This window comes from Vipera ursinii, assembly GCF_947247035.1.
Source record: "Vipera ursinii genome assembly, chromosome: 1".
Taxonomy (NCBI): Eukaryota; Metazoa; Chordata; class Lepidosauria; order Squamata; family Viperidae; genus Vipera; species Vipera ursinii.
This window is the reverse complement of record NC_139512.1, coordinates 196,143,850-196,170,266: the sequence shown is the minus strand read 5'-3', so window position 1 is coordinate 196,170,266 and position 26,417 is coordinate 196,143,850. Positions and strand designations below refer to the sequence as shown.

At 37.2% G+C, this 26,417-nt stretch overlaps 1 protein-coding gene across 1 annotated transcript; it reads right to left on the bottom strand.

Moving 5' to 3' along the window:
* Positions 1–617: 617 nt before the first annotated feature.
* On the bottom strand, positions 618–25,386 carry ACTR2 (actin related protein 2). Its single transcript, XM_083362812.1, has 9 exons — positions 25,163–25,386; positions 22,349–22,459; positions 16,144–16,359; positions 11,975–12,047; positions 10,775–10,911; positions 9,186–9,335; positions 3,641–3,786; positions 2,626–2,758; positions 618–810 (listed from the first exon to the last, which is right to left on the bottom strand). Exons 1-9 carry the CDS (start codon positions 25,208–25,210, stop codon positions 640–642), a joined length of 1,185 nt encoding a protein of 394 aa, XP_083218938.1. The 5' UTR covers positions 25,211–25,386; the 3' UTR covers positions 618–639.
* Between the last annotated feature and the right edge of the window lie 1,031 nt (positions 25,387–26,417).

Genomic DNA, 26,417 nt, shown 5'->3' with positions numbered 1-26,417 from the left:
TAATTTGTAGCAACAGCCAAGCAAATTAATGGCTTTTTAAAGGAGTAACATTGAAATTTTTCTTAACTTATACTGCCTGATTCATCTGGTCATAGCCACTTATGATGGTACTTAAGCCTAAAAATATTCTGGGATAACTTTTTTTAAAAAAGGATGCTGGTAGTTTGACTTAATTTCAGAATTCCTATGTAAGAAATAATGTCACTAAACAGCAAATAAGGATGAAGGCAGAAGAATCAAAAAATAAATCACTACAATCACCTGATAGTCAAGAACCACTTTTTTTGAGACCTTATATTAATAAAAATATTTGATCCATGATGAGCTTATAGAATAGCATTACAGCAATAAAGCAAAGGGGGAAAAAGCTTATTGGAATTATCCAACTGCATACTGGGAAGGAAACAATGCAGTAAGCAGGCTGGTCTTTCTCTTGTTTTGTTTGCAAAGAAGTGGTCCAATTAAGTAGTTAAATATAGACACGTTATCAAATATCTAACAAAAAGGAGCAGAACAAAACCTAGCCTTTGAGTCTAAGGATAGTAACAGGCCTTTCCATTTCCTGCAGCTGAGTGACTTCAACCATTGGTAATAAAGGAATGACAACAACAAAGCAGTGATGGGGAAAAGCCTCCGAGTTTATCGAACAGTCACACCAAGTTTCTCAAGCACACGCACTCCCTTCTCTTGATATTCTTGTCTGGTCATCCAGAAGTTGTCTTTGTCCTTCATGATGTCTGCAAGAACTGCACCACCTAGGAACACCATGTGCTTTCGACGAGGTGGATCTTCAATTCGAATCTTAAATTTCTTACAGGGAAAAAAAAAGAAAGATACTCAATATTACTGAAGTTTGTGGGGCAAAATTTCCAAAATATAATGGTGGTGGTGATGATAGGTTTAAAATGCTTTTTGAGTAAGTGGGCAATGAGTTTATGTTCTTAAATGTTAATTAAAAAACATTTATATAAGATCCTTAGTTTAGAGAATATTGTTAAACTACAGAACTATAATTATAAAGTAGTTTAAGTGCTATGGGACCCAGTGGAGTTTCAAGCTGTTTCCAGTTTTAATCGCTTGGATCAATGTGTACTCGATATGCCCGTTCTCTTAACAACACAAAATAATGGACCTATTAAGTCCACTGTATATTAAAGCATGTAAATAAATAAATACTGGAATATTCTTTTATTACTATATAAATTATTTGGAGGTTTTTTTTAAAATCAATATTCCACTCTACTTGGGTGATTTTTGATAAAATGTTGTCTTTAGGGTAAAGCGAACTATGTAAAGCTGTGCAAGCTGACTCCTATATGTAACAGGATTTTCTATCCTTTGTTCCCTCTGCAACCCCAATCTAGTCTTGATGATTCCACAACCCCATGGAACAGAAGTGGGGAATTGAAAGGGCAAGACATCTGTTCCTTTGATGGTTGCTGTTTCCTCAGTTATGGACCACAACTGGATCTCATCTAAAGTTTTACTATATTAAGGGCATAGATCAAAATATATCCATTTCTATATCTACATCTATCTATATCTTTTGGATATACACATCCGCATACACTTCTTCCCAGGAATTATTCTTTAAATAAAATAATCCCTTATGTCACAATTTGTGGGTGCAAAAGGCAAGAGGTTCCAATTTTCTTCAGTAACTGTGAGAAGGCTGGAACTATGCAAGGTTCTAATAAAGAAATGAAAGTAGGTCCTATAAAGTAAAAGTACACTGCCTAGGTTATGGCAAGCAAAATGACAGGTATTTTTTAACTGTGTAGATTTTATAAGTTGCAGAATGTTATAACAAATAGTTTCTTCTAAAATGAAACATGCTTATGTTCTGATCAGTCCCTAAAGGCAATATTGTTCCAAAGTTCAAAAGGAAAATATTAATGTTAACAAATTGAAATGTTATTTCAAGACACACAGTTCTGTCCTATGAACTGTTAAAAGATTCATGAAAATGTCAAATGATGCTATGAAGAGAAAAGAAGAAACCCAGTTCTAATAGTGGTTACATTTAAGGTAAAAGGTAAAGGTTCCCCCGAACATGAGTGCTAGTCATTTCCAACTCTAGGGGCCAATGCTCATCTCCGTTTCAAAGCCGAAGAGCCAGCGCTTGTCCGAGGACGTCTCTGTGGTCATGTGGCCGGCATGACTAGACGCCAAAGGCGCTGTTACCTTCCCACCGTAGTGGTCTCTATTTTTCTACTGGCATTTTTACCTGCTTTCGAACTGCTAGGTTGGCAGAAGCTGGGATGAGTAACAGGTGCTCACTCTGTTACGCAGCACTCGGGATTCGACCCGCCAAACTGCCGACCTTCTGATCGACAAGCTCAGCGTCCTAACCCACTGAGCCACCGCGTCCCTGGTTACTTTTAAAGATCATACTAAATCATGTCATTAGATCATATACTAGATCTTCAAAATCTAGTATAATCCAAAGTAGTTAACAGTCCATAATTATCTGATGTGGAATTTTAATCATCTCTATTCAAAGTTAACATTCAAAACTCACAAACTTAATTCAGGCTGTCCGCTATATTAGTGACCCTCTTGCTCCCTCTAGTGACCACCTTGTGCATGTTGTAATCAGTAATTATTTGATGGGCGAGTACTTACTGAAAGTTTTTCCACATCACCTTTCAGAACTCGTTCCAGATAAAGCTGCTTCAGTTCACGTTCTAGGCGAGATGGTAGGCCAGGGTACATTGTGGAACCCCCAGATAATACAATGTGCTTATAAAATTCAGATCTAGAGACAGAACAGACACCTCATCAAGATTTTTGTATAAATGCCGATACATCAAGGTATATACAGTATAGTCGTTTAATTTATTTGATTTCTGTACCACACCCCCCCATGTCAACAAGTGATATGGGTGATACTGGGTGGTATACATCATAAACAAAACAGAAATATATACGGCTGTTGAGTAAAACTATTGCCCTGAATGTTAATGTAGTCGAGCACTGGGGCCTTTAACATACTTGGCATGCAGTACATATACCATAAACCCTCAATTTAATGAACCTCAGATTTAACAAACAATATGGGCTTTGGCTGAAAGGTTCCTGTGGTTGATATCAACTTGATGTCTATGCTCACTATTCATCTCTGTTGTTTGAACTTGCTAGAAAAACTAATCTGGTGTCCAGGATTGACCTGGATTGTAAGGCTGGTTGTTATTCTGGCTCCTAGTATGTCACACTTATGGTTGACAGATTTATTTTCACAAGGCTACTGCTCAAATATCTGTGGCTTGCACTGCCTTTTGCTCCCAGACCTACCTACCTGCTTCAGCTTTAGCAGGAAGCACTTCCACCTCACTAGTTAAATCAAATATTGAGCTTCCACAAAAAGAAAGATAGTCCACTAATAAGCATGCAAATGCTATAATAGCCATATCCTCTTCATTTCAATATCCTCTCTGTAACAATGACAGATACCACACATATTACCATTTTTTATAATCCGTGAACATTTTTCTTTTTAAAGAATTTCCTCATCCAAGTAGAGCTACAAATCAGGACATGTCTTTTCTCCCATTAAATGGTTCCTGCGTATGTGTGGGTTGTTTTTTTTAAAAAAAAACCTGTGATAATAGTGTAAGAACTACCAACATCCAACTCATACCTAGTATCAATATCAGCAGCTTGGATGGTGTTGAACAGCAGCTCAGCAACACCAACTCCTTCCACATTGATTAAGTGAGGCTGGAACAGGGCCTCAGGTGCCTCAAATCGCTCACCTCCAACTTTAATAATTCTGCCATCTGGGAGCTGTAAAATAGAGAGAGTCTGAAATAGCCCTGTTATCATTATTTCTCCTAGTCTAAACTAGGTCAAAAACTTGCTGGGGAAATTTCTCTCTTACTAGCTAGCTGTGTAACTTGGACCATGCTTCCTTTGCTACAAAGTTAATTTTGCTTATAAATGCCATACCACTTCTTTAAAGAAAACATGAAAAGGTAAAGGTAAAGGTTCCCCCGCACATGCGTGCTAGTCGTTTCCAACTCTAGGGGCCAGTGCTCATCTCCGTTTCAAAGCCGAAGAGCCAGCGCTTGTCCGAGGACGTCTCCGTAGTCATGTGGCCGGCATGACTAGACGCCAAAGGTGCACGGAACGCTGTTACCTTCCCACCGTAGTGGTCCCTATTTTTCTACTTGCATTTTTACATGCTTTCGAACTGCTAGGTTGGCAGAAGCTGGGACGAGTAACAGGCGCTCACTGTTACGCGGCACTCGGGATTCGACCCGCCAAACTGCCGACCTTCTGATCGACAAGCTCAGCATCCTAACCCACTGAGCCACTGTGTCCCTTCAAAGAAAACATTATAAAGGTTTAATAACAATTAAAACAAAAATACAACTTTCATTACTGGAACCTCTTCCCGTTTGCCAATAAAATTTTAAAAGTTGAAGAAAAAAAAGGAACATTTCCGACTTCAGTCTTTACTGATTTATATAATCAAATCTTAGACTAATTCAATTTTTTAAAAAAAGATATCTGCCCTGTCCTCTGTAGTGTTAATTGTCACTGTCAAAAGTCATTCTCACTGTTGGTACTATTTCACTTATTCCCAATTTGCAAACATACAGATATATTCTGTGTATATGTTACAGAAGTGGTTTGCCATTGTCTGCTTCCTAGAGCTTAGAGTGCATGGCTGGCCCAAGATCACACAGATGCTTTTGAGCCTAAGGCAGGGCTAGAATTCATTGTTTCTTAGTTTCCAGCCTGGTTAAGTTAACCACTATACCAAACACAAGGCTTCCTTAACTATATATTTTATATAGATAGCTGGAAAGACTACAGAAGAGGATGGACAAAATTAACGGGAGGCTCAAAAACCTCCTTCTCTTCTAGAAAAGGGTATAAAGTTTGGTACTCTTTAGACTAAAATGCAATCAAATGGGGACATAACTGAGCTGTGTTAAACTGCACACAATATAAAGAATATGAATATGGAGAGAAGCTGACCAGAAGACTTAAGAGAGACCAAGAGAAGAACTCCTTTACATAACATTAAGTTAACCTAAGAAATTATAAAATGTGATTAGGACCATTAATTTAGAACACAGAACATCAAGGTTGGAAGGGACATTGGAGATCTTCTAGTCCAGACCTTACACCCTTTCTGGAAAAATGGTTATCCAACCTTCTCTTAAAAACCTCCAGTGATGGAGCACCTTGAGTTTCTGGAGGCAAGCCATTCCACCGATTGTTCTGTCAGGAAATCTCTCCTTTGTTCTAGATTGGATTTCTCTTTAATAATCTTTCACTGTGTTAAAGAAGGCAATAAGCATGACCTGTTTTTAACAAATCCAAACTGGCTTCTAGTAATCACCATGCTTGTTTCTTTGTTGTTGTTGTTGTTAGTTGCGAAGTCGTGTCCAACCCATTGCAACCCCATGGACAATGTTCCTCCAGGCCTTATTGTCCTCTACCATCTTCTGGAGTCCATTTAAGCTCACGCCTACTGCTTCAGTGACTATGCTTATTTCTAGGTACTCACAAATCCGCTATTTGATTACCTTTTTACAGGATTTTCTCAGATACCGTTGTCAGGCTAATTGATATATAGTTTCCTAAATTCACCGTTTCCCCCTTTTTGAAGATTGGAACCACATCAGCTCTGTTCCAATCCTCTGGTAGGTCCCCCATGCTCCAGGAGCAATTGAAGATTTTGTTCAGTGTTTCCGAGCTCATGTCTGCAATCCATCTGGTCCTGAAGATCTAAATTCATCTAGAGTGGATAGGTGTTCTCTTACCAATGTTTTGCCTATTTTGACTTGCATTCCTGTTCTGTCTCCTACAGTGTTTGCTTCTGATAAGTATTTTTTCCTTTTGAGTGAAGACAGATGCAAAGAATGAATTAAGCAGTTCTGCTTTCTCCCTACTACCGTCATCTCCTTGCCATCTTCTCCCATTAGCGGACTAATCGTTTCCTTTATTTTTTCTTGTTTCTCATAAAAAAAGAAACCTTTTTTTTAAATAAAAAATTGCAATTGTTGCAAGTCTTAATTCTTTTTGAGCCTTAGCTTTCCTGATTCCATCCTTGCAGATTCAGACTATTTGCTGATATTCTGTTTTAGTTATGTATTCCTATTTCCATTTTTTTATACTTGTCATTATTTCTAAGTTAGTCAAAGTTCTTCATGCAATCCACTGATTTTGTCTGGGGTCTTTTGTTTTCCTTTTTCTGTGATATTGTGTTAGATTGAACTTTTATAATCTTATTTCAGAGTTTCCCAATCATCTTGAATTGTTTTCCTTTTAGGATTTCCATTCATGGAATCCTTCCTAAACTCTTAGTTTGTTGAAGTCAACTCTCTAAAACTCTAAGCCACTTAGTTTGATTTTGTTCAATAGCTTGTGCCGGCATATATTGAATTCCAGTAGGACATGGTTATTCTTCTCTAAGGTTTCCACAACTTCAACCCCTTCTATCATTTCATGCTCTTGCTTCCTGCGCACCTTAGCTTAACTAATTAGCAAAAGGTTCATCTATTTCATCTGCTTGGTTGGGTGACCTGTAGTATACACCTATGGCTATGTCATTCCTTTCTCCTTTTATATTAACCCAAATGCATTCAAGAGGATTTTCATCCTTGGTTTTGTGCATTTTCTGAAGAAGGCGGCTTTAAGTGGATTGGATACATTCATTATGGACAGATTATTCTCAACTGGAGACAACATGCTTCCAAAGAGCAGGTGCAGAGGAATAATGGTGGTACAGGGTACATCTCTAATCCTTTCCTAAAAACATTTCAGGAGTTCCTGGTTCACTGAGAAATTTGAAAAACAAAATGCTAGGTTAAGACGGGCTTGGTTTGACCCAATATGACTGTTCTTACATTCTTATAAAATACAATAAATCCACTCCACAAAATCTTGCATCATAATAAAGAAACTAGAGGATGCAACCTCAGAACAACTGAATACAATCTTTGAGAAATACTGGAGTACAGGGGAAGTGCCAGGAGAAAGGAGAAGAACTACTCTTGTTTCTATTGCTAAAAAAGGCAAAAAAAAAAACAGGCCCAGGAAACTATAGACCAATCAGTTTCCCTGGTCTCAATATCTAGGGAAATCTTAGAAAAGATAATCAAGCAGTGCGTTTGCAAGCTGTTAGGAAGAATTATTAGAAGCCAGCAAGGGCTTGTTAAAGAAAGGTTGTGCCAAGTAAATCATTTTGCTTTCCTAGACAAAACAAATAGTAGACTGAGGGAATGCTGTGAATATACCATTGTTAAATTTTCAGCAAAGCATTTCACAAAATTGACTATAGCCTCTTTATTGATAAAATGGTACAACCAGATAGATTTGCAGCCACTTGAACAACTGCATTAAATATGTGAGCCTTGATGGTATTGTATCAATATGCAGAAACACATTTTTATGGGTCAATCCCAGTCAGGCTGGCCTTCTGTACTATTTTAAAAATAAGATGTTCCCTAAAGAATTGTGCTAGGTTGTTTTATGAGCCACATTGGTTAGCTGCTCCTGTGTATTTGTTACTGATTGGTAAGGTGAAGAAAGATATATTAGATTTATGGCACACTGTATATTGATGGCTATATAATTGCTTTAAACTAACTAATCAATTCACCTGTCTGTTCATCTTGTGGGGTACCTGAGGATTCTGTCCTGAGCCCAGTGGTCTCCAAAATTTTCATAAATGACTTAGAGGAGAAGATAGAAATTTGCAGATGCCTCCAAGGGATGAGGAGGAATTGCTAACACTATAGAAAACAAACTCAAGGTTTAAAAAGATCTTAACAGATTGAACAAGAAAAGCAGGTGCAGGTACAAGATAAGCAGCTTAGCAATGATACTTGAAAGAACAATGTGCATCTTGACAGACCACAAGTTAAGCATTAACCAGCAATGTGCTGCATCAACAGAAATATAGTGTTGAAACCATACACAAAGACACCGAAAAACTGGAAAAAGCAACGTGTAAGATGCTAAGGACTCTGGAAGTTCAATTTTATGAAGAACCTTTAAAAAGACTGGGTACCTTTTAGCCTAAAGAAGAGAAAGCAGAGGTATCATGATAGCAGTTTTTAAATATTTGAAGGGTTATCACAAGGAAGAGAGTGGATTTATTCTCCATAAATATACTTTCTATTATTTATTGGATTTCTATGCTACCCATCTCACTAATATAGTGATACTGGGCAGCTTAGAATGCAAGTGTTGAGTGTAGAGCAAAAACCAATGGATGGAAGCTTTAGGGAGGTCTAAACTTGACATAAGGAAAAATTTCCTGACTATGAGAACTATTAAGCATCATGACATCCTGCTTTCTGTAGTTGTGGGTGCTTCATTGCTGGAGGATGGAGAAGCATTGTTAGAGATGAGAATTCTTGCCCTGGACAGAGGACTGGACTAGATGATTAGCAATTCCATTTCAACTCTATACTACTACTACTACTACTACCACCACCACCACCATCATGTTACTGTTGTTATTATATTTTTTAAAATATACTGGTTGCTAGTAATGATGGACAATGACTGCTTTATGTAGATATTTGCTTTCCTAAAGCAGTAATTACCTTTCATTACTAGCAACAACCTACAATTTTTCAATAAAGTAACAACATATATTAAAATTCATAAAATTTAATTGAGCATGGCCATAGCTGTCATACCATGATGTAGCCAATCCAATTAATGTTTAAGGGTAGAAAAGAAACAAACAACACATTCATATTTTTGTATTTGCTATCCATTAAAGCAATCAACTTGAAGAACACTTAATAAGAATGGGGGAACATTATCTTTCTAAACATTGGTATAGCATGATACCAATAACTCTAATTACCATTGATAACATTCAACTTATAATGTCTACTTTGAGGGCAATTCTGGATGGCAAACTTAGTAGCTGAATCATCACATTCAATTTTTAGACTTTTTATTCCCGTTCCATTTTTGTCTAAAGAAGCATTTCAAAAATCTCCAGTTTTTGTATGATCTTTTGTACCATTATTCTGCTTATTCTTAACATACCAGTAATGTCTGAACTGTTAACAGGGGCTCCAGATGTCTTAAAGTACCTAACCATGTAATCCCTTGGCATATCAACTAAGGTTTATTAGAGCTGAAAAATAACAGGCTGTCTACTTTTGTATTATAGTGGAAAATTGCAAATGCACAGAATTACTCACCGTGTAGGACTCAACTAACACAGTAGTTTCCAAGGCCAATTTCTGCTCCTGTTCAATATTGTAACCCACATAGCAGAGCTTTTCTTTAATCATGCGAACAGTCTCAAAATCAGCAGAATGATTGAAGGCATATCCTCGTAGTAAAAGTAGCTAGTACAGAAGTAAGACAGTTAATGGCGGGCCTGAAATAAGGCTTTCAGATTGGGACATTTTTTTATAGCAAAAGTGATAAATTTTATCATTTATAGCAAAAATGACATACATTGCATCTTGATTGATAGCTGCTTATATTTTATTTTGAACTCAAACCTATTACTTGAGTTTTTCATCAGCCATTAACAGAAAACATGCAAGCTGATCTACCCAATACTTCAATATACAGACATACCCCTTTTCTTGAAAAGTGTCCCTAGGCTCTTTCTTGCACATAAGGTGCATTTACCACAACTTATTTGCTTGACCCACTTTTAAAACCCAAAATGATTGGGACCTCACGTGTATCTCTGTGAATGCCTTCTCTCCAGATAAGCAAACAAATAATAAATGCCTCCTGCAACAGACAACTGGATCCTCAAGACCAGAGGTGCCCAACCTTTAGGGTACCAGGAACTATTCCATGGGGGCGTGGTTTTGTGTGCTGCCTTCATCCCGCAGATGGGGCTTTGCTTGTTTGTGCGGCCCAGTTGCTGGCATGCTGCGGCCCGGTGCTGGTCCACGGACCAGGGGTTGGGGACCCCTGCTCAAGACAATGCAAGGAGGCCTTGCTCTAAAACTCTAGTGATACCCAAACCCCAGCTTTTACTGATAATAAAAGTACTGCTCCTTGAGTAGCTTATAATAGCTAAAACCTCTTAAGAATGGAAATAATTTCATTTGTTTCTTCATTGCTGCTACACTATTTTGTAAGACAATTTTTCATTTACATAATGAAAATATTGCCATAAATAACTTCAAAGTGGCAAGAGTAGCTTGGAATTCAGCAAGCCTTAGACAAGTAAACATTTTCTAGTATTTTGAATAAATGCTCAGAGCTCATTCCTTCCATTTTTGCTAGAAATATCCCATTGGGTGGTTTTCTGATCTTCCCCACTGTAAGCCTGTGAAAAAAATGAGCTGAAGACCTGGATAGTTTTAAAAAAGTTTTAAAAAGAGGAGCAAACAGCCACATGCTTCTCCCAGAAGAAGGAAGCTGAAGCCACCAGCCTGATGATGACGGATGGGATTCCATCGAAACGTTGCTCGCGTAGAATTGAAGGTGTAGGAGCAACGTTTCGACGGATGGGATTCCGTCGAAACGTTGCTCCTACACTTCAATTCTACGCGGGAAAAAACCCAAATGACCAAAGATCCATATATGTGTGTGTGTGTGTGTGTGTGTGTGTGTGTGTGTGTGTATCTCTATCTATATCTCTATATCTATATCTATATCTATATCTATCTATCTATCATCTATCTATCTATCTATCTATCTATCTATCTCTCTATATATCTATATCTATATCTATATCTATCTATCTATCTATCTATCTATCTATCTATCTATCTATCTATCTATCTATCATCTATCAAATGTAACAACTCCAACTTACTTTGATGAGATATCTGGTAATATCTCTACCAGCAATATCTAGTCTCCTGGTGAGATGAGGAAGAGAAAAGCCTTCATAGACTGGACAAATGTGAGTAACACCATCTCCAGAATCCACAACAACACCAGTTAGCAAACCTGAAGAAAAATAGCAAACAAAAAATAAAACAAAAGAAAAAGAAGAAAAACAAAAACCCTCATGAAACCATTTCAATCTGATTTCAAACACATACTACCTTGGTCTTCCACACTGATCGCTTAGGTTTGCTGAAAGTGACTGACAATTTTCTTAGAATTATTAGTGGTATTTTACCTATAAAAGTATGTTAGTTACAACATTCTGCTGGAAAAAAATCATCTGTTAATACAGGATACTTTATTTCACAGGTGCCACTTCTGGCACAACCAATTCTAAAACAGTGATATGTTCGCAGATGGTTTTTCCATACAGAACATTATAATGTGCAGCTGTTGTTTTTCCTAAAAATACTTGGGATGTTATTTTGTCTCTCAGGCTTCAATGTTAGCATCTGCAAGATGCCAATAGAACATTAATTGGACTGAGCTATAGTTCTTGTTAGATTCAGGTGAAGTGATGGAAATGATGAATTAATGTTTGGAAGCAGTAATAAAATGGATGCAAGGCAGTAAAATCAAATTCAATCCAGACAAGAAAAATGTCCTGTTTATAGCTGACTAAACTAGAACGGAAAGGTTTTTTAAAACCAGATTTTTATTTCCTTAAGCTTTTAAGCATGTAACACCATCTGGTTCTGAGTTTTCTACCTTATAGTTCTAATGTGTTTTCTCACTCCGCTGCACTTTGTTCCCTTTTGTGGAACAAAGCACAATGCTAAAATATTTTTCAGATACTTTCTATTTACATATATAGATCTTAATATTTGACAAAGTGTATCTTAAAACAGCCCAATAACAGAACTTCAAATATTCATAAAAAACTGTAAAATCAGAAACAGTAAAAACAGCAACTAAAATAATAATGAAGTAATTAAAAAAGCACAGATGAATTTATACAACAATGCATCTGGATTTACACTTTAAATTTATTAAGCAAAATAATATCCTTAAGACAAAAAATACTGCCAGAAAGGCTGCCTAGTTTAAGGAATTTTTGTAATCTGGATTTGGTTCAAATATATTTCTTTATGAACATATAATTCAAAGTAAAACTTATTCTCACCTTGTGCATATAGAGTAAGAACTGCTTGAATGGCTACATAAACTCCAGAAAACTGGTATGTTTCAAACATCACCTGAAAGATAAAAATTGCCTTTTGTCTACAAAACTGAAAATTACATAGCTATGAAATATGGAAGATGATTACAAGTATTTCCTAAACAATATGGAACATACGTTGCTGTGTAAACTCTCTTTTCCTAAAAGCAACATAAGAAAAAGCATAATAATTGTGTTTGAGAAGTGCAATATGAATTAATACCTAGTTTCTCAGGAAGTGAGTTTATTACTCAAACAGAAAAGTGAAAACTTCCTTAAATAGTTTCTGCCATTCTCTTCCTCATTTAGTTTTTAGTGTGCCAAAACCACTATTGAGTATATAATCTAAAATTTTATTTTGTCCCAAATAGACCTATTACATTTTTGTTTATTTACGGTCCATTACCAATATTTTGAAATATTTAAAAGACAATATAAAAATACATCTGATATAAAACAGCAGTATAAATTAACAATATAATAAAATGATGCAAAAAATCCTCAAGCAATAATAGCATAAAGGAAGCACCAGATGATTTTTACACATCATGGCCGTTGTTAAAAAATTAGCAACCTTGTTGGCGATATAGGTAGTCCTCGACTTATAGCCACAACTGAGCCCAAAATTTATGTTGCTAAGCAAGATGGTTGTTGAATGAGTTTTGCCCCATTTTCCGTCTTTCCTGCCAGTTATAAAGTGAATCATTACAACTGTTAAATTAGTACATGTTTGTTAAGTAAATCTGGCTTAACACTGACTTTGCTTGTCAGACAGTCACAAAGGTGATCACATGACTACAGGACAGTGCAATAATCATAAATACAGGCCATTTGCCAAGTGTCTAAATTTTGATCATGTGACCACAGGGATGCTGCAACTGCCATAGGTGTGAAAAACAGTCATAAGTCACTTATTTCAGGGCTGTTGTAACTTTGAACAGTCACTAAAAAAATGGTTATGTGAATGTCACTTCCAGAAATCCATTCTGGGCCTGGGAAACAAAAAATTAGCTACCGCTTCTGCTGAAGTGGTGCGAACTGGCTGAATCCCAACACTGACTAAGGTATTCACTCCTAGTAGAACCAATGTGTGGGCTCTACCACATTCTGAAAACTTAACAAAACTTAACACTTTCTGAAAACTTTATAGAATGGGAGGGACCAGACTGAGCACAGGAAAAAGATGAAGTGAAGTAAACAGTACAATGGCAACTTTAGAGCTGAGTATCACTAGCAGATTGATGATACTGCAACCCATGGTGACAGATGATCTCACCCAACAGCTCCATGTAAATGTTAAACAAGAAAGGAGAGAGTACCAAACCCTGTGAGATTTATGTAATAAATTAATGTTATTTTACTTTGAAAAGTGGTAATAAGAATCAGGCTGTGATTGAAAGACAGTTAATATGTATAAGGGAGCAAAAATGTGTATATATTATACACACACACACACACAGAGAGTTCTGTGGAAAACTGTCACAATTGCAGATTGCTAAAATTATTGTGGCAGATGGTTTTATTGGAAGTTATTTTCAGGACGAACAGAGATCCATATAAGCTTCTTAGTACTTCATACAAAATTTTAACATTCTCAGTGGATTCAAAATGGAATATATTTAATTCCACTACTAAATCATTTATTTATAAATATTTGTTTTAATTTGCTAGCTTTATAACCCACTTTTCCTGCATGAATTGAAGGCAGCTTACATGAGGATTGAGACTGAGCAGAGAAAATGAACAACTAACCTAAAGTCACCCAGTAAGTTTTCATACCTGAGAGTGGACTTGAACTGCAATTTCCTCAGCCATGTTCGACGCTTTAATCCAGGACTTTGTAAACTGTAGCATGGTACCCAGTTTGGTATGCAAAATATATTTACAACTATTTCTTTAGGCAAAGCAAGAGCACTCTCAGAACTTAATCTTGCTTTGTCTAGGCAAGCCTGTAAGTTAACTTGAGTGTGCATATATGCATCCATCCGTCAACTAGGGGAGTTTTAATGTTTATTTATCATTTAGTTTTATTCATAAAGGACTGTCACACAAATTCATTTATCATGTTAATAAATTGCAGTATTAAGAATTTAGGAACCCTTGCTTTAAATCTTTGTCTAGGTTTCACTACAGTATCTTGATTCACTATAGAGAGAATACTGAATTCTGTCTAGTTTGTCAGGCACTGCTATTTTAGCTCTGCTCCACGGGGGGAAAAAAAGAATGGATGCAAGATGCATTTTCATTTGTCACTTTCCCGATAAAATTAATGCAGAGCTACTCAAGCTAATAATCTAACTCTACAGTCTTCTTTTAGAGAAACAACCAGGTGCAATGGTCAACTTGTTAGAATAGGATTGCTAGGGGAACAAAATGAAAATGAATTCCCATGTAAACCACTTGAGCTCTTGAAGGATAAGGTGGGATATAAACAGAGGGGGAGGGATACTGTATATCTTTAAGCAGTTGTTAAATTTGAGTTCTGAGAATTCAGTCAGTTTTATATATTCCCATCAAAACTGTTCAATAAAATGGTTTACACCACATATACAATATATTATGACACAATTCCAATTTTGTAAATGAGGTATTACACCATCAGGCAAGGATAAATTGGGCCATAAATAGATCCAAATTCAGCAGCCATTTTTTGTTTCTTGCTCCACTAATAAGAGGTGCATTCATAAAGTTTAAAAGGTGGCACAAAACGTAGCAGCCTGAGTTCTGATGCAGGAGTACAACATGCATCAAAATATTACTCAGTGCTTAAGTATTTACGGTACTCTGAATTCCTCATTTCATTTAAGCAATACAGGATATTGCTCAAAATCCAATTTCCACCCAATTTCTCCTCCTGCCATGGAGCATTCAACCTGTGCATTCAACCTTGAAATCTTTTCCTGACCATTAACTGGAAAGGGTACACAGTAACAATTTCAGAAGGAAGAAGTTAAACTTCATTTTGTTCTGCTAATGAGATTATTTTATCAAATTAATAATTGTATTAGTTCTGGTTATAAAGATCTTTCAGAAGTTCTTCTCTCTTCAACCTTATCAGTAAAATCCATTTCCCTCTGAGCTCCAAATTCAGGAACTGTTGTCAATTTGTAATTCTTTTGTCCTAGAGTTGATAAATCTCAAGCATGACTATTTTACGACATACTGTAAAATGAGCAATTAAAGTGAAATTGTACTGTTTTCCAACATACCTCTTAGTCCTCAACAAATGTATGGAGACCAGAATCAATAAAGATAAAAAAATTACTGCAAATTTAATATGTTTAATTTACTTCCCAGACTACATTACCATATGCCATTTAATTGTGAAACCACAATATGTGTTGTGATGTGATCCTGAGATATATTTATACACCGAATGTAAAAATGTGTCATTCCCCTAAGCTAGACCTCCAACCTGTAATTTTTCCACATTCACTGCATTAACAAAAATGATTACATTTCACCTGTATAATATAAATTTAGCAATTATAGGACATTTCATTTGTTGATAGGATCTTCTCCTCTAAGTAAGAATCAGTAAGAATCTCAGGCCAAATTCTCAACTGAGCCAGACTATTCAACTTCCAGTTTTTGAGTGGAACATCAGATCATAAAAAATTGCTCTATTTGGAAGTAAGCCTATTATATTTGATGTCCTTTTCTTTCAAGTTTGTTTTTAAACAAGGAAATTTATCATACAATTTCTATGTCAACTCGGTTCTTAACCCTTTCTCAATTTTGTTTACCATGCAAAGCAGTATTATAAGCACTCAGGATACCAAAGCTCTAATTCTATGAATTGGATTATGTTTCCGATTATCAGGATGTCCACTTACACGTTTTAACAGAATTACTAAAAATATTTGCAAGCAAGTAAGGTGATTTTATTTTAGAAAAAAATATGCATAACTTCATTCAAAAAGCATTCTATAGAACTTTACTTCTACAGTACTGTTTTTTAAATAATTTCTGAATATAGATCTAATCTGACCTTGGATAAAATGTTAGCTTGACTCTTATTCATTAAAACTAAATAAGAACGAGTAGAATGAGTAAGTTAAGAAATGCTGCTTTCCTTTAAGAAAAACTAATTCTAGGTTGGATAGAATGATTTTTTTTTAAAAGGCACTTACCTCCACAATCTTTTCTCTGTTCTTCGTTGGATTCATAGGAGGTTCTGTCAGAAGTATTTTACAGTTTTTTGTATCGATGTTGAGTTTTTCTGGTCCAAAGGTATAGTCCCAAAGATGTTTCATATCATCCCAGTTTCGGACAATGCCATTCTCCATGGGGTAATTGACTTCCAGCATTGATCTCAGCTCACTTGCTTCATCCCCAACCATAAGATCCTACAAGTTGCAAATGGATACCAATAAATTGTTGTTTTCTATAAACTTTTTATTGAATGTATGTTTTCTAAAAAGAACCCTCCCAAAAAATGAAATGGCTTTTCTAGTTATCCTTTATGATACAACATTTGAGGAGGGGAAATTGATTTATATACTCAATTGAAAAGCATAAAAAGGCATTAATAATGAAAAAAAATACAACTATCACTCTTCAAATAGTTATGTCCATATACAGTTCATGGATTTGATTCATTTTCATGCAGGTAAGTTTATGTCACCTGAGACTGATTTTAAATAACGTTAGCGTTATATACCAACTACTGTTGAAGCCTCAGGTATATTAGGGATTCTAGATTTTGCTACCTTCAATGTTACTTTATCATAAATATATACATAAGATCTTGAAATTCTGCACAAGAAGAATAGGTGAATTTAGCAGAAAAAAATTTCCATGCATGTTTCATGTTTCTGTGCACATTACTAAATGGTAATAACGAGTGCTGCATAAGCATAGAGAACAAGTAGCAAAAGCAAATAAGGGACTGCAAATTTCATACCGATTAGAAAAAAATGGATGTTTTATATTAGTCTACAGTAAAAAATTGATTTCTGAGAACCATTTATTCCAATCCTGGGCTACTGTTCTCCTGCATAAAAATATGAACTTCACTTCTAAGTCTTAGTTTAAATACTTTCAAATGATTTAAGAGTCCTATCATTATCATAAAAATTACACAATACTTTATTCTATAAAATAATGAAGCTCCATTGGCTGTTTTCACAACACATGAATACAAGATTTTTAAGTTTTTGTCCCATCCCATCATTATCCTAATTAATATATTAAAAATAAATATATTTCATAAGGAACCATTAAATATGACTTCAGGTTTTGAAGTTAATATTCCCCATAAATGGAAGCAGATATTAAGTATCTTCTAACAAAAAATAAAGAACTAGCATTCAGTGACTAAATAGCACAATGTCTGAATCATTGTGGTAATCCTAAAAACTAACAATATACAGAATTGTCAATTAGCTTTTAGCAATGTAGTTTTCTTAGTGCTGTAAAGCCAAATTAATTTTTTAATAGAGCTGCAACAGCTTATTTATTGGAAAAATGTGAATACAGCCCTTTTCTAATTCAAGACAGTTCACCCTATAATAGATCAAACTTTGTAGTTGTAATTATACAGCCTGTCAAAAATCATTCATGAATCCAAGCAAAATTATTTATGTTTCAGAAATAATCTGGATTGGACTCAAAAATTTCATCATCACTACACTAGTTCTATAATGCTGCTTTAAAATATTAATGTTTAACCATATACAACACTCATTCTCTTAACATCAGCTTTTAGTGCATGCTTCAGACGTGATTTGCTTAAAACTGAATTTCAGAAGCATGAAAAAACTTTACTGAATTGTCCATTCAGTTCAAAAAGGTGTAAGTAAGAATCCCCTATGTGGGAACATAACAATACAGAACATACTTAGGGTAGATTCACACATATAAACCAAGTGCTTTCCCCATCCTGTTGTAAGAATTTCTTTCATCTTTGAAAATAGGACTTTGTAGAAAAGTACATGCATGTCTTCTTTGGTTTTTATACAGATGCATATTTCCGTAATTATTTTAGCTTTGCTTTAAAGGACAAATCTTTGATTGCCATTGCACTAATAAATTCATTTATGAATATACCTATTTCACTAATGTGAAACTTGGATATGACCCAGAGGCAGGAAAATTACGATAGAAGGCTTTATGAAGAAAAAAAGGGCAGTTTCTATGTGTGAACTATCCTACTTGTTCGAATGATCCTACAGAATAGGTCTTGCCCATACACTAAGTAATGTGTGGGCATTTTCTGTATGTTTCATTTCTGTCAGTTCAATAAGCGGTTTCTAGCATAGGTACTAAACACATACAGACCTGTAGATGTCTTGCATCTGCAGTTAACTACAAATACCTACAAGAATTTGATGTACTAGCTACCAAATCAAAATGATGAAGAAAGATTAAAATAGGAATGTATTCAAAACATAAAAATAATACAGGACAAAGGGGGGAAAAGCACACAAAAGAGAGAGAAAGAGAGAGAGAAAGGCTACAAGCCCCATGAAGCAAAAGAGTGGATGATAGCACAGGGGCGCCTCACTTACCATCTTTTTGTTATTCTACTTCAACAGGTCAAGAAAGATGAAGAAAAGGCAGAAGCAAGAGAATCAGAAGAGGCCCTGGTAAAACCTTTATCCAAATTATTTCAAGTATACATAACAGAAACAAAGCAGAAAAACAGATGCAGAGATAGGTGGAAATGCTTTGAATATAGCATACTTTAAGGTAAGTGACAGGAAGGCTACCGTTAAAAGAACCCAAACCAAAACAACACAAAAATAGCTCCAAGAAAAAGTTATCTCCATGCACAGTGGCTGATGGTTTTTATCAAAAATGCTCTGCAGATATCCTCCTGTATCAGCAAATTTGCTAAGAATAAACCTTCCCCCATGCTAATCTCAATGAAATTCAATCATAACCAAGTAAATCTATCTATATCCTTCCCCAGGAACTAGCAATAAATTTAACATCTTCAGTACCTTGATTGCTCTAAGATTGTAAACGTGAATATATTTTGACAAGAGAAGCAAATAACAAACTAGCATTTTCAGTGCTATGTATCCCCAAATTTAAGAATACTGCTTTCCTATCATTGAGAGAAAATGTACATTTTGAATATATTAAGACTGATTTCTACATTTTAACATACGTCAATAAAAAAAAATCACTACCATTTCTGCCAGAAAGAAGTAGAGCTCTAATTTAGTAAAACTGGTTTATTTTAATTTAGAATAAGCTAGGATTTAAAAATGTTGGCAAATGTTTAGAATACAAAAAAAAAAACTTTGAGAGCTCTCATCTGGGATGCTTTCAATGGCCTTGGCAGTTTCCCTGAAAGTTTTCTATCTTAATGTTTTTAGTATATTGCAAAAACCTGATATTCAAAATATATGACAAGAACATCACCATAGGCTTCATGAATAAAATTTCACATTGCTCTAAAAAAATTATATTCTGACTTAGTAAAAAATGTACCCCAATTTGCATTTATATTAGCAACAGCATTTTTTGAAATATGCTAACATATTCATAGCCAATATTTGTATATTAGCTCCTATCCTCTTATTGATATGGGTTTTTTTATTTCATTTTTCAAATTAGCTTCTAGCCTCCAAGAAATATGAAAGTTTAAAAAACAAATTATATGTAAAAACATGCTTAATCTTTTTTTTCTCACACATTTCTGGCATATTTTATATGCTGTATATATCTCTGACTTGGGGAAAACTACTTTCAACAAAGGGAATAAATATTGTATGATATAAAATACCTTATATACTTGAGTATAAGCCGAATTTTTCAGCCCACTTTTTGGGCTGAAAAATTCCACTTCGGCTTATACTCCAGTCAACAAAAAAACTTACCGAGGACTTGTGCGCGGCCGAGGCTTTGGTCCTTCTGGGATTGTGCGCACCTCTCCCAAGCCACCGCCGTCCGGAGACCTGCCGAAGTTTGGGGAGGTTTGGGGAGGTGCGCGCGCACCTCCCCAAACCTCCCCAAACGTCGGCAGGTCTCCGGACCTCCGTGCCCTGCCTGCCTGCTTCTTTCCGCTGCGGAAAGAAGCAGGCAGGCAGGGCGCGGAGGTCCGGAGACCTGCCGACGTTTGGGGAGGTTTGGGGAGGTGCCCAAATATAATTATTTAATCCTAAATAATAAAATCTCCATGATGTAAAAAAAAAAACAATTGGATTGCACTGCTACAATTTCTTTGCTGACAATCTTTTGCTTAACTATTTTCGTCATCTATCTTTGGAAATACTTATAAGAAACCTACATCTGGCAGTCCTAATCTAATCTGCTGCACTCTCAGAACCACCATGCATAATTGTTAGAAAGTGGTAAGACTCCTTTTAAAAAATACTAATTAATTGCTCTTGTAATTTGTAACGTAGTCAAAACATTGAACATCCTTGCTTCTCTATGTTTGTCAGGGAGTTTTATTTCCAAACCCACTTTGTTTATTTGGGGGATGAGCAGAAATGAGAACTGTACATTATACTGTCTCTAAGATGCTATAAAGTAGCCAAAATAGGAGAAAGAACACACATTTACACCCAAAATAGCATACCAGAGAGGAAGAGTACACAAGATCCTAAATAGTAAGCGAATGGGACAAATTATTTATTACAACAAAAAAAGTGTCACTATGTTTTCTTTTTTTGTTCCATCAAAAGCATATGGCTACACTATTAGGATATAAACTGGCCAGAAACCCACCTAATTAAATAGAAATTTTTAAGGTACCATCCCCAATGGCTAAAAATGGCCCTAGTATTATGCTGTTTTAGAATGCAAGAGGAATTCCAGATTTGACTGTTTATGCACTCAAGTGGCTAGGGGACATGAAGGAAGCCTCCCCCTGGGCAACAGTGTTGTCACCAGCAATTTTTTTTAACCTACGGTAGAAGCACCCTTTGATTCGCTTAGTAGGTGCTTCTGACACAAATACAGACTCCTGTGGCTCCCAGTCCTCTGCTATGTGTAGTCCAAAAAAAAAAGTGGGACTAAAAAAGTTCAACCAGTCAATTCAAATATGCAGGGTAGGTGCATATCTCGCCTTGGCTCCAGTCTTCAGTCAAACCCTGTTCTGCGCATGTGCGTGCATGCGCACACATTTTTTGCGGCTCCCAGTTTTTCCTTTTGTGAGGGAACCGGTTCCGAGTGGCTCTTTCACTGTTTCAGGTTGCTGACCTCTGTGCTAGCTGAAAGGCAGACTTTAAAAATCAAACACTGCAGATTCAATGTTGCAATACGTTTCACCATAGCCTCTTTTTAAACAAAGTTATTTCCCCTTCTCTCAGACTGTACGCTTGTCTTGCTCAGAGTCCCCCACCACACCTTACCAGTCTCAGTTTTGCAATCTGAATACAGCACCTTCATTCACTATGCTTGGTGGGGAGATTTCAAGATGCTTCCCTCACATCTTGATAGTAAGACAAAACCATTTTTTAAAATGTTATTTTAGGGAACAACTATGGGGAGAATGCATCCACCTAAAATGAAGCAGCTATCGGACAGTTCTGCTGGAGGAGGAATATATTACCTACCACAAAATAAATGAATTCTACATGGTAGAGGGTCCGAACATGGAACAAAGATAACATACAAATGTTTCTCCTGGTGTTGTAGAGAAGCAAAAACAATTTTTTAGCCCAGAACAAAACCACAGCCTTATATGGAGACAGGTACAGAGCACAAAAGTCAAGAGAAGCTTGGAGAAGGGAATAAAAAAACACCAATCTATTGTATATTGCTTCAATCTATAAATCTATCAATCAGCTAATTTCTTGACTCTGTGGAATACTCTATTGGTCAAGGCTAACAATTATAAGTTGAGATATTCGCTTATTGACTTGTCTCTCACCGAACAAATTGGAAGAGGCAATTGAACCTAGATTGTATTTATTTATTTATTTAGGCTTACCAGCCATTTCAGTTATGATTAACTCTAATTCTCTTGTAAGAGGAATATGAGGTTTTTGCATTGCCATGATATATATGTTTCTTTAATTTTAAAGCAGAATACATTCCACGTATTTAATTCATAGGAATGGAGTTCAGAGTATATCTTATGAAGAAAAGTGAGGGAACTAATATTGGTAAAAGATTTCATGAAGGTACATAAACAAACAATACCAGGGGATTTTCTTCTCTTTCACTCAAGGAAAATAACAAGTTGTTAGAAGAAACACCCGGAGGGGGAAAAAAGCCACATCCTATTTTTTTTATATCCATATGCTAATGCTTTTTGCAAACTAATAACATTGATGAGTTATTTGATCATTGCATAATGTCTCAGAAGCAATTATTCTGACAAAGAGAAAAATACCCCAAATTACCATGCAAGGATTCAAGTTTCTTAAGTATTACCTTGATTTCAATGTTTCCCACTTTGGCAGTTGAACGAATAATCGGTCTTCCAACCAACGCAGGGAAGATATGTTCTGGAAAATTGGATCCTGCATATCCACATTTCACAAACTATAAAGAAAAAAAAATATCCTCCATGTTAGTTTCCAGATACGTTATTCTATAATTTTATCAAACGCTTTAAAGATCACTAGATGTATCATTTTAATTACTTTTGAAAGCAACCTCTTTTGCACTCATATGGTTTTGTTTCACAGGAAATAGCTGAAATTATGAAAACACAGATACACATTCTAAAGGCTATACCTGGTTAAATATACCCAAGCCATTATCTAAATTATAATTAAATTTCTCTAGACTTTAAATTTATGCCAATAAAAGACGCTATATATGTGGTATGGAGACAAGAGTAAAAATCTGCAAATCTTGGCTATCATGAAAAAATTAAGATATACAATGAGGCTTAAAGACAAGCCTCCTTAATTTGCAAAATTTACACAGATTAACACACCAGATATTTTATGTCATTAACAATCCTGGCACTATCAATTATCATTGAATTTGCAAACAGTTGCTAAACAAGATAGTCGCTCAATGAGAAATGGCTCTACCCTTCTGCTGATGCAATGTAGGAATGACTTTCTCTTCTTTTTTCTTTTTCCTTCCTTCCCTTCTTTTTCTTTCTGGCTGCTGCATCCTGGTGTTGGCTTGTGCTATCTTGTAACCCACCAAGATACCAAGTCTGTATGTACTACCGTACTCCCTAGTATAGTTTCCTCCACAATGTATACTTGAATTTTCCTACACAAATATAGGATTTTGTATCTGTCCCAACTGAAAGTCTATGTACAGCAAGGCAGAGATAATGTTGGTGGAAAAAATATAAGAATCTTTAGTAGGCACTGTAAAAGAGGTACAAAATAACATTTCAGCCTTGGGAAAGTGTGAGCTGAAAAGATGATTTAAATTAACCCTGCTTTGATTCTATGTGGCACATAGGAGCAGAAATAAGTCCTGGCAGCTTTCTAGATTCATGATTTCAAGACTCACACTGATATTACCTAGTTGGTAATCATCTGTAATCATCTGTTAAGCACTGACTATTAAAGAGTAATAATTCATGGTAGTTTCTCCTGAGAGAAATGATAAACTAACATTTCTTTAGACCAGGGATCTTCAAACTTGGCCCATTATTCTGTGTTTGTGCAATATTAGTCAAGTTTGATTGACACAAACTTTAAAAACATTCAAAATCAGATATATTAAATATTAATTTCAACCTATTGTTTAATTTTTCAATTGGTACCTATTTATTAATCAAATTTACTAATTTATTAAACAAAATGCATCTAGCTTTCATAAATATTTATATCAATGTTGACTAATCCTATTTCTCTTATATGCAAAGCAAAACCATAAAATATTCATAAAGTCCCAGCTTCTCTCAGTGACATTAGAATTGTCACAAATTACCAATATCACAATAAATGTATTTGATATAAAAACAATGAAAACTTTTTTTAAAAGACTATGCTGATTTTTTTAAAAAAAAAAAAGAATGAAAACCTTTAAATTTCCAATCTAATAGGAGGGTTTCAGCAAAAGCAAAGGACACAAGATCAGATAGCTCATATAATGTGACCAATAGAGAAAGCAACATGTGCTGCAAGAAGAATTAAGAAAAACAATCCTGGTTCAACAAAAGTTGTGATTATCAGTAGCACAAATTCATACTCTGGACATGCGACAAAACTGCACGTACTAGAAAATAGCTACTCTGCCTGGCAAGCTTGAAGGAAGTACACAAGGAAGATAAAAATCAACTCACCGTCTGAAGCGAAGATTACTTCAGTGTGCTACTTCTCTATTTATAGAGCATTTGCATATGTGTTTAAAGTGCCTTTCTTTTATTTTTTTTAGCATACTTTTAAAAGGGACCCTTGGTAACTTCCTTGTCTTTGGACCGTTCATTGCTTCAAATAAAAAGCTGCGAAAACTTCGCTTACAAAATTTGGAGGTGGGGCGAAGAAGCGTCATGCAACACTTTTTTTTCTTCTTCTTCTTCTTCTTTCCCCCAAGCCAGGGGTAGGCAACCTCGGCTCTTTTATGACTCATGGACTTCAACTCCCAGAATTCCTGAGCCAGCCAAGCTGGCTCAGGAATTCTGGGAGTTGAAGTCCATGAGTCATAAAAGAGCCGAAGTTGCCTACCCCTGCCCCAAGCAATGCAGGACTCTGTCGCGACTTCCGGTGCATAACCACAAAAAAAAAAAAAAACCAACCCCACCCGAGTCCGTTTGAATGAACGAGAAAGACTAAACCATAACCCGCATACAGGAAATCGTCCTGCTCGGGGTTGAGCAAGAGGAAGGAAAGGGGCAAAATTAGCGGCAGAAGCTAACTGGCTGCAATGCGTATAACCGGCATTCCGGAGGCTGAGGGCGAAATACGAGAAAAGGGAGGGAGAGCGAACGAATCGCCCGCCAGCCTTCCCGTCCCTGGGCTGGCCAGAGGGAACGGGACGAAACCCAAGGCGCCCCCCTCCCCACGCATCTTCTGGGCTGCAGGACGGGAATGAGAAGCCGGGAGTCCCCGGCCTTTTGGAGGGAAGCGGGCTTTCCTGCCAGCGCCCTAAAAGAGCCGCAGCTTCCTGGAGAAGGCGCAGCCCAGCTTCCCTCCGGCCAGGAGGGTATATATTTTGCTTGTGGCGGCGGCGGCTGCTGCTGATGCTGCAGCCAGGCCCGCCGCGCGGGTCTCCCCACCCACCTTCTACCCAAACCGGCCATCCCCGAAAAGCCCAGGCTTCTTTCCTCACCCCGGTGCCGTTGTCGCAGACGACTACTTTCCTGCCGAGCGCGTCCATCTTCCTTCCTCCGCCGCCGCCGCCGCCGCCGACCGAGCGAGTGACTGAACCGAATGACAGCGAATGCCCCGTCCCCGCCCGCAGCTCCACCAGGCCTTCGCTACTTCTCGCAGCCCGGAAGGGAAGCAAAAGGAAACGGGCGCCGACCACGCCCGGCCGTGACCCGCCTCCGCCATTCACCCGAGAAGCGCCGGCAAGCGCCGCCGCCGCCGAGCGCCCTCCCACTTCCTTGGCCGTGACTTGACAGGCTCGGCGGCGTCCAATCGGAGGCGCGGTTTTCCCCCGGGCGTCCATATTTGTGCCGATCGCTCCCCTGCCGGGGCCGTCTTCTCGCAGTTGCTTCCCCCGTTCGATTCGGCCGTTGCGGCGCTGGAACCTGGGCCTTTTGCTAAAAGCAGTCGCTGCTTTAGGGAACAGTAGCAGCTGACGATTTGCAGGAAGTTATGGTAGAGCAGAGGTCTTCAAACTTGGCCCTTTTATGACTTGTGCACTTCAAGTCCCAGAATTCCTCAGCCAGGCGTGCCTGGCTGAGGAATTCTGGGAGTTGAAGTGCACAAGTCATAAAAGGGCCAAGTTTGAAGACCTCTGTGGTAGAGGCTGAGCGTCAAAGGATTGAGGCCTTTGAACTATGGTGCTGGAGAAGACTCCTGCGAGTCCCTTGGACTGCAAGGCGTTCAGACCAGTCAGTCCTAGAGGAGATCAACCCTGACTGCTCTTTAGAAGGCCAGATCCTGAAGTTGAAACTCAAATACTTTGGCCACCTAATGAGAAGGAAGGACTCACTGGAGAAGAGCCTAATGCTGGGAAAGGTTGAGGGAAAGAGAAGAAGGGGACGACAGAGAATGAGGTGGCTGGATGGAGTCACTGAAGCAGTAGGCGTGAGCTTAAAAGGACTCCAGAAGATGGTAGAGGACAGGAAGGCCTGGAGGAACGTCGTCCATGGGGTCGCGATGGGTCGGACACGACTTCGCAGCTAACAACAACGTGGTAGAGCTCAAGATTAAAACTAGTTGCCATTATTATATACACAAGATGAAGTCACATCTGGCAGTTCTTTAGCTGTTCACCTTCATTGGCATAAAGTTCTTCCCAAGAACCTAGGATATCGTAATGTATTCGCCTAGTACAGAATATGTGCGGATCCAAGTAGGGTGGTCAAGGGGTCCACATCTGACTTAGTACAGATATTCCCAAGGACCATTGGCTG

Coding starts and splice junctions, on each gene's coding strand:
- ACTR2 (XM_083362812.1), bottom strand. CDS start 25,210: ATGGACGCGCTCGGCAGGAAAGTAGTCGTCTGCGACAACGGCACCGGG. Junction 16,360..22,348: donor TGGGAAACATTGAAATCAAG/GTAATACTTAAG, acceptor TGCAACTTGTAG/GATCTTATGGTTGGGGATGA. Junction 10,912..11,974: donor TCTTACTCTATATGCACAAG/GTGAGAATAAGT, acceptor ATTTTTCTTCAG/GTTTGCTAACTGGTGTTGTT.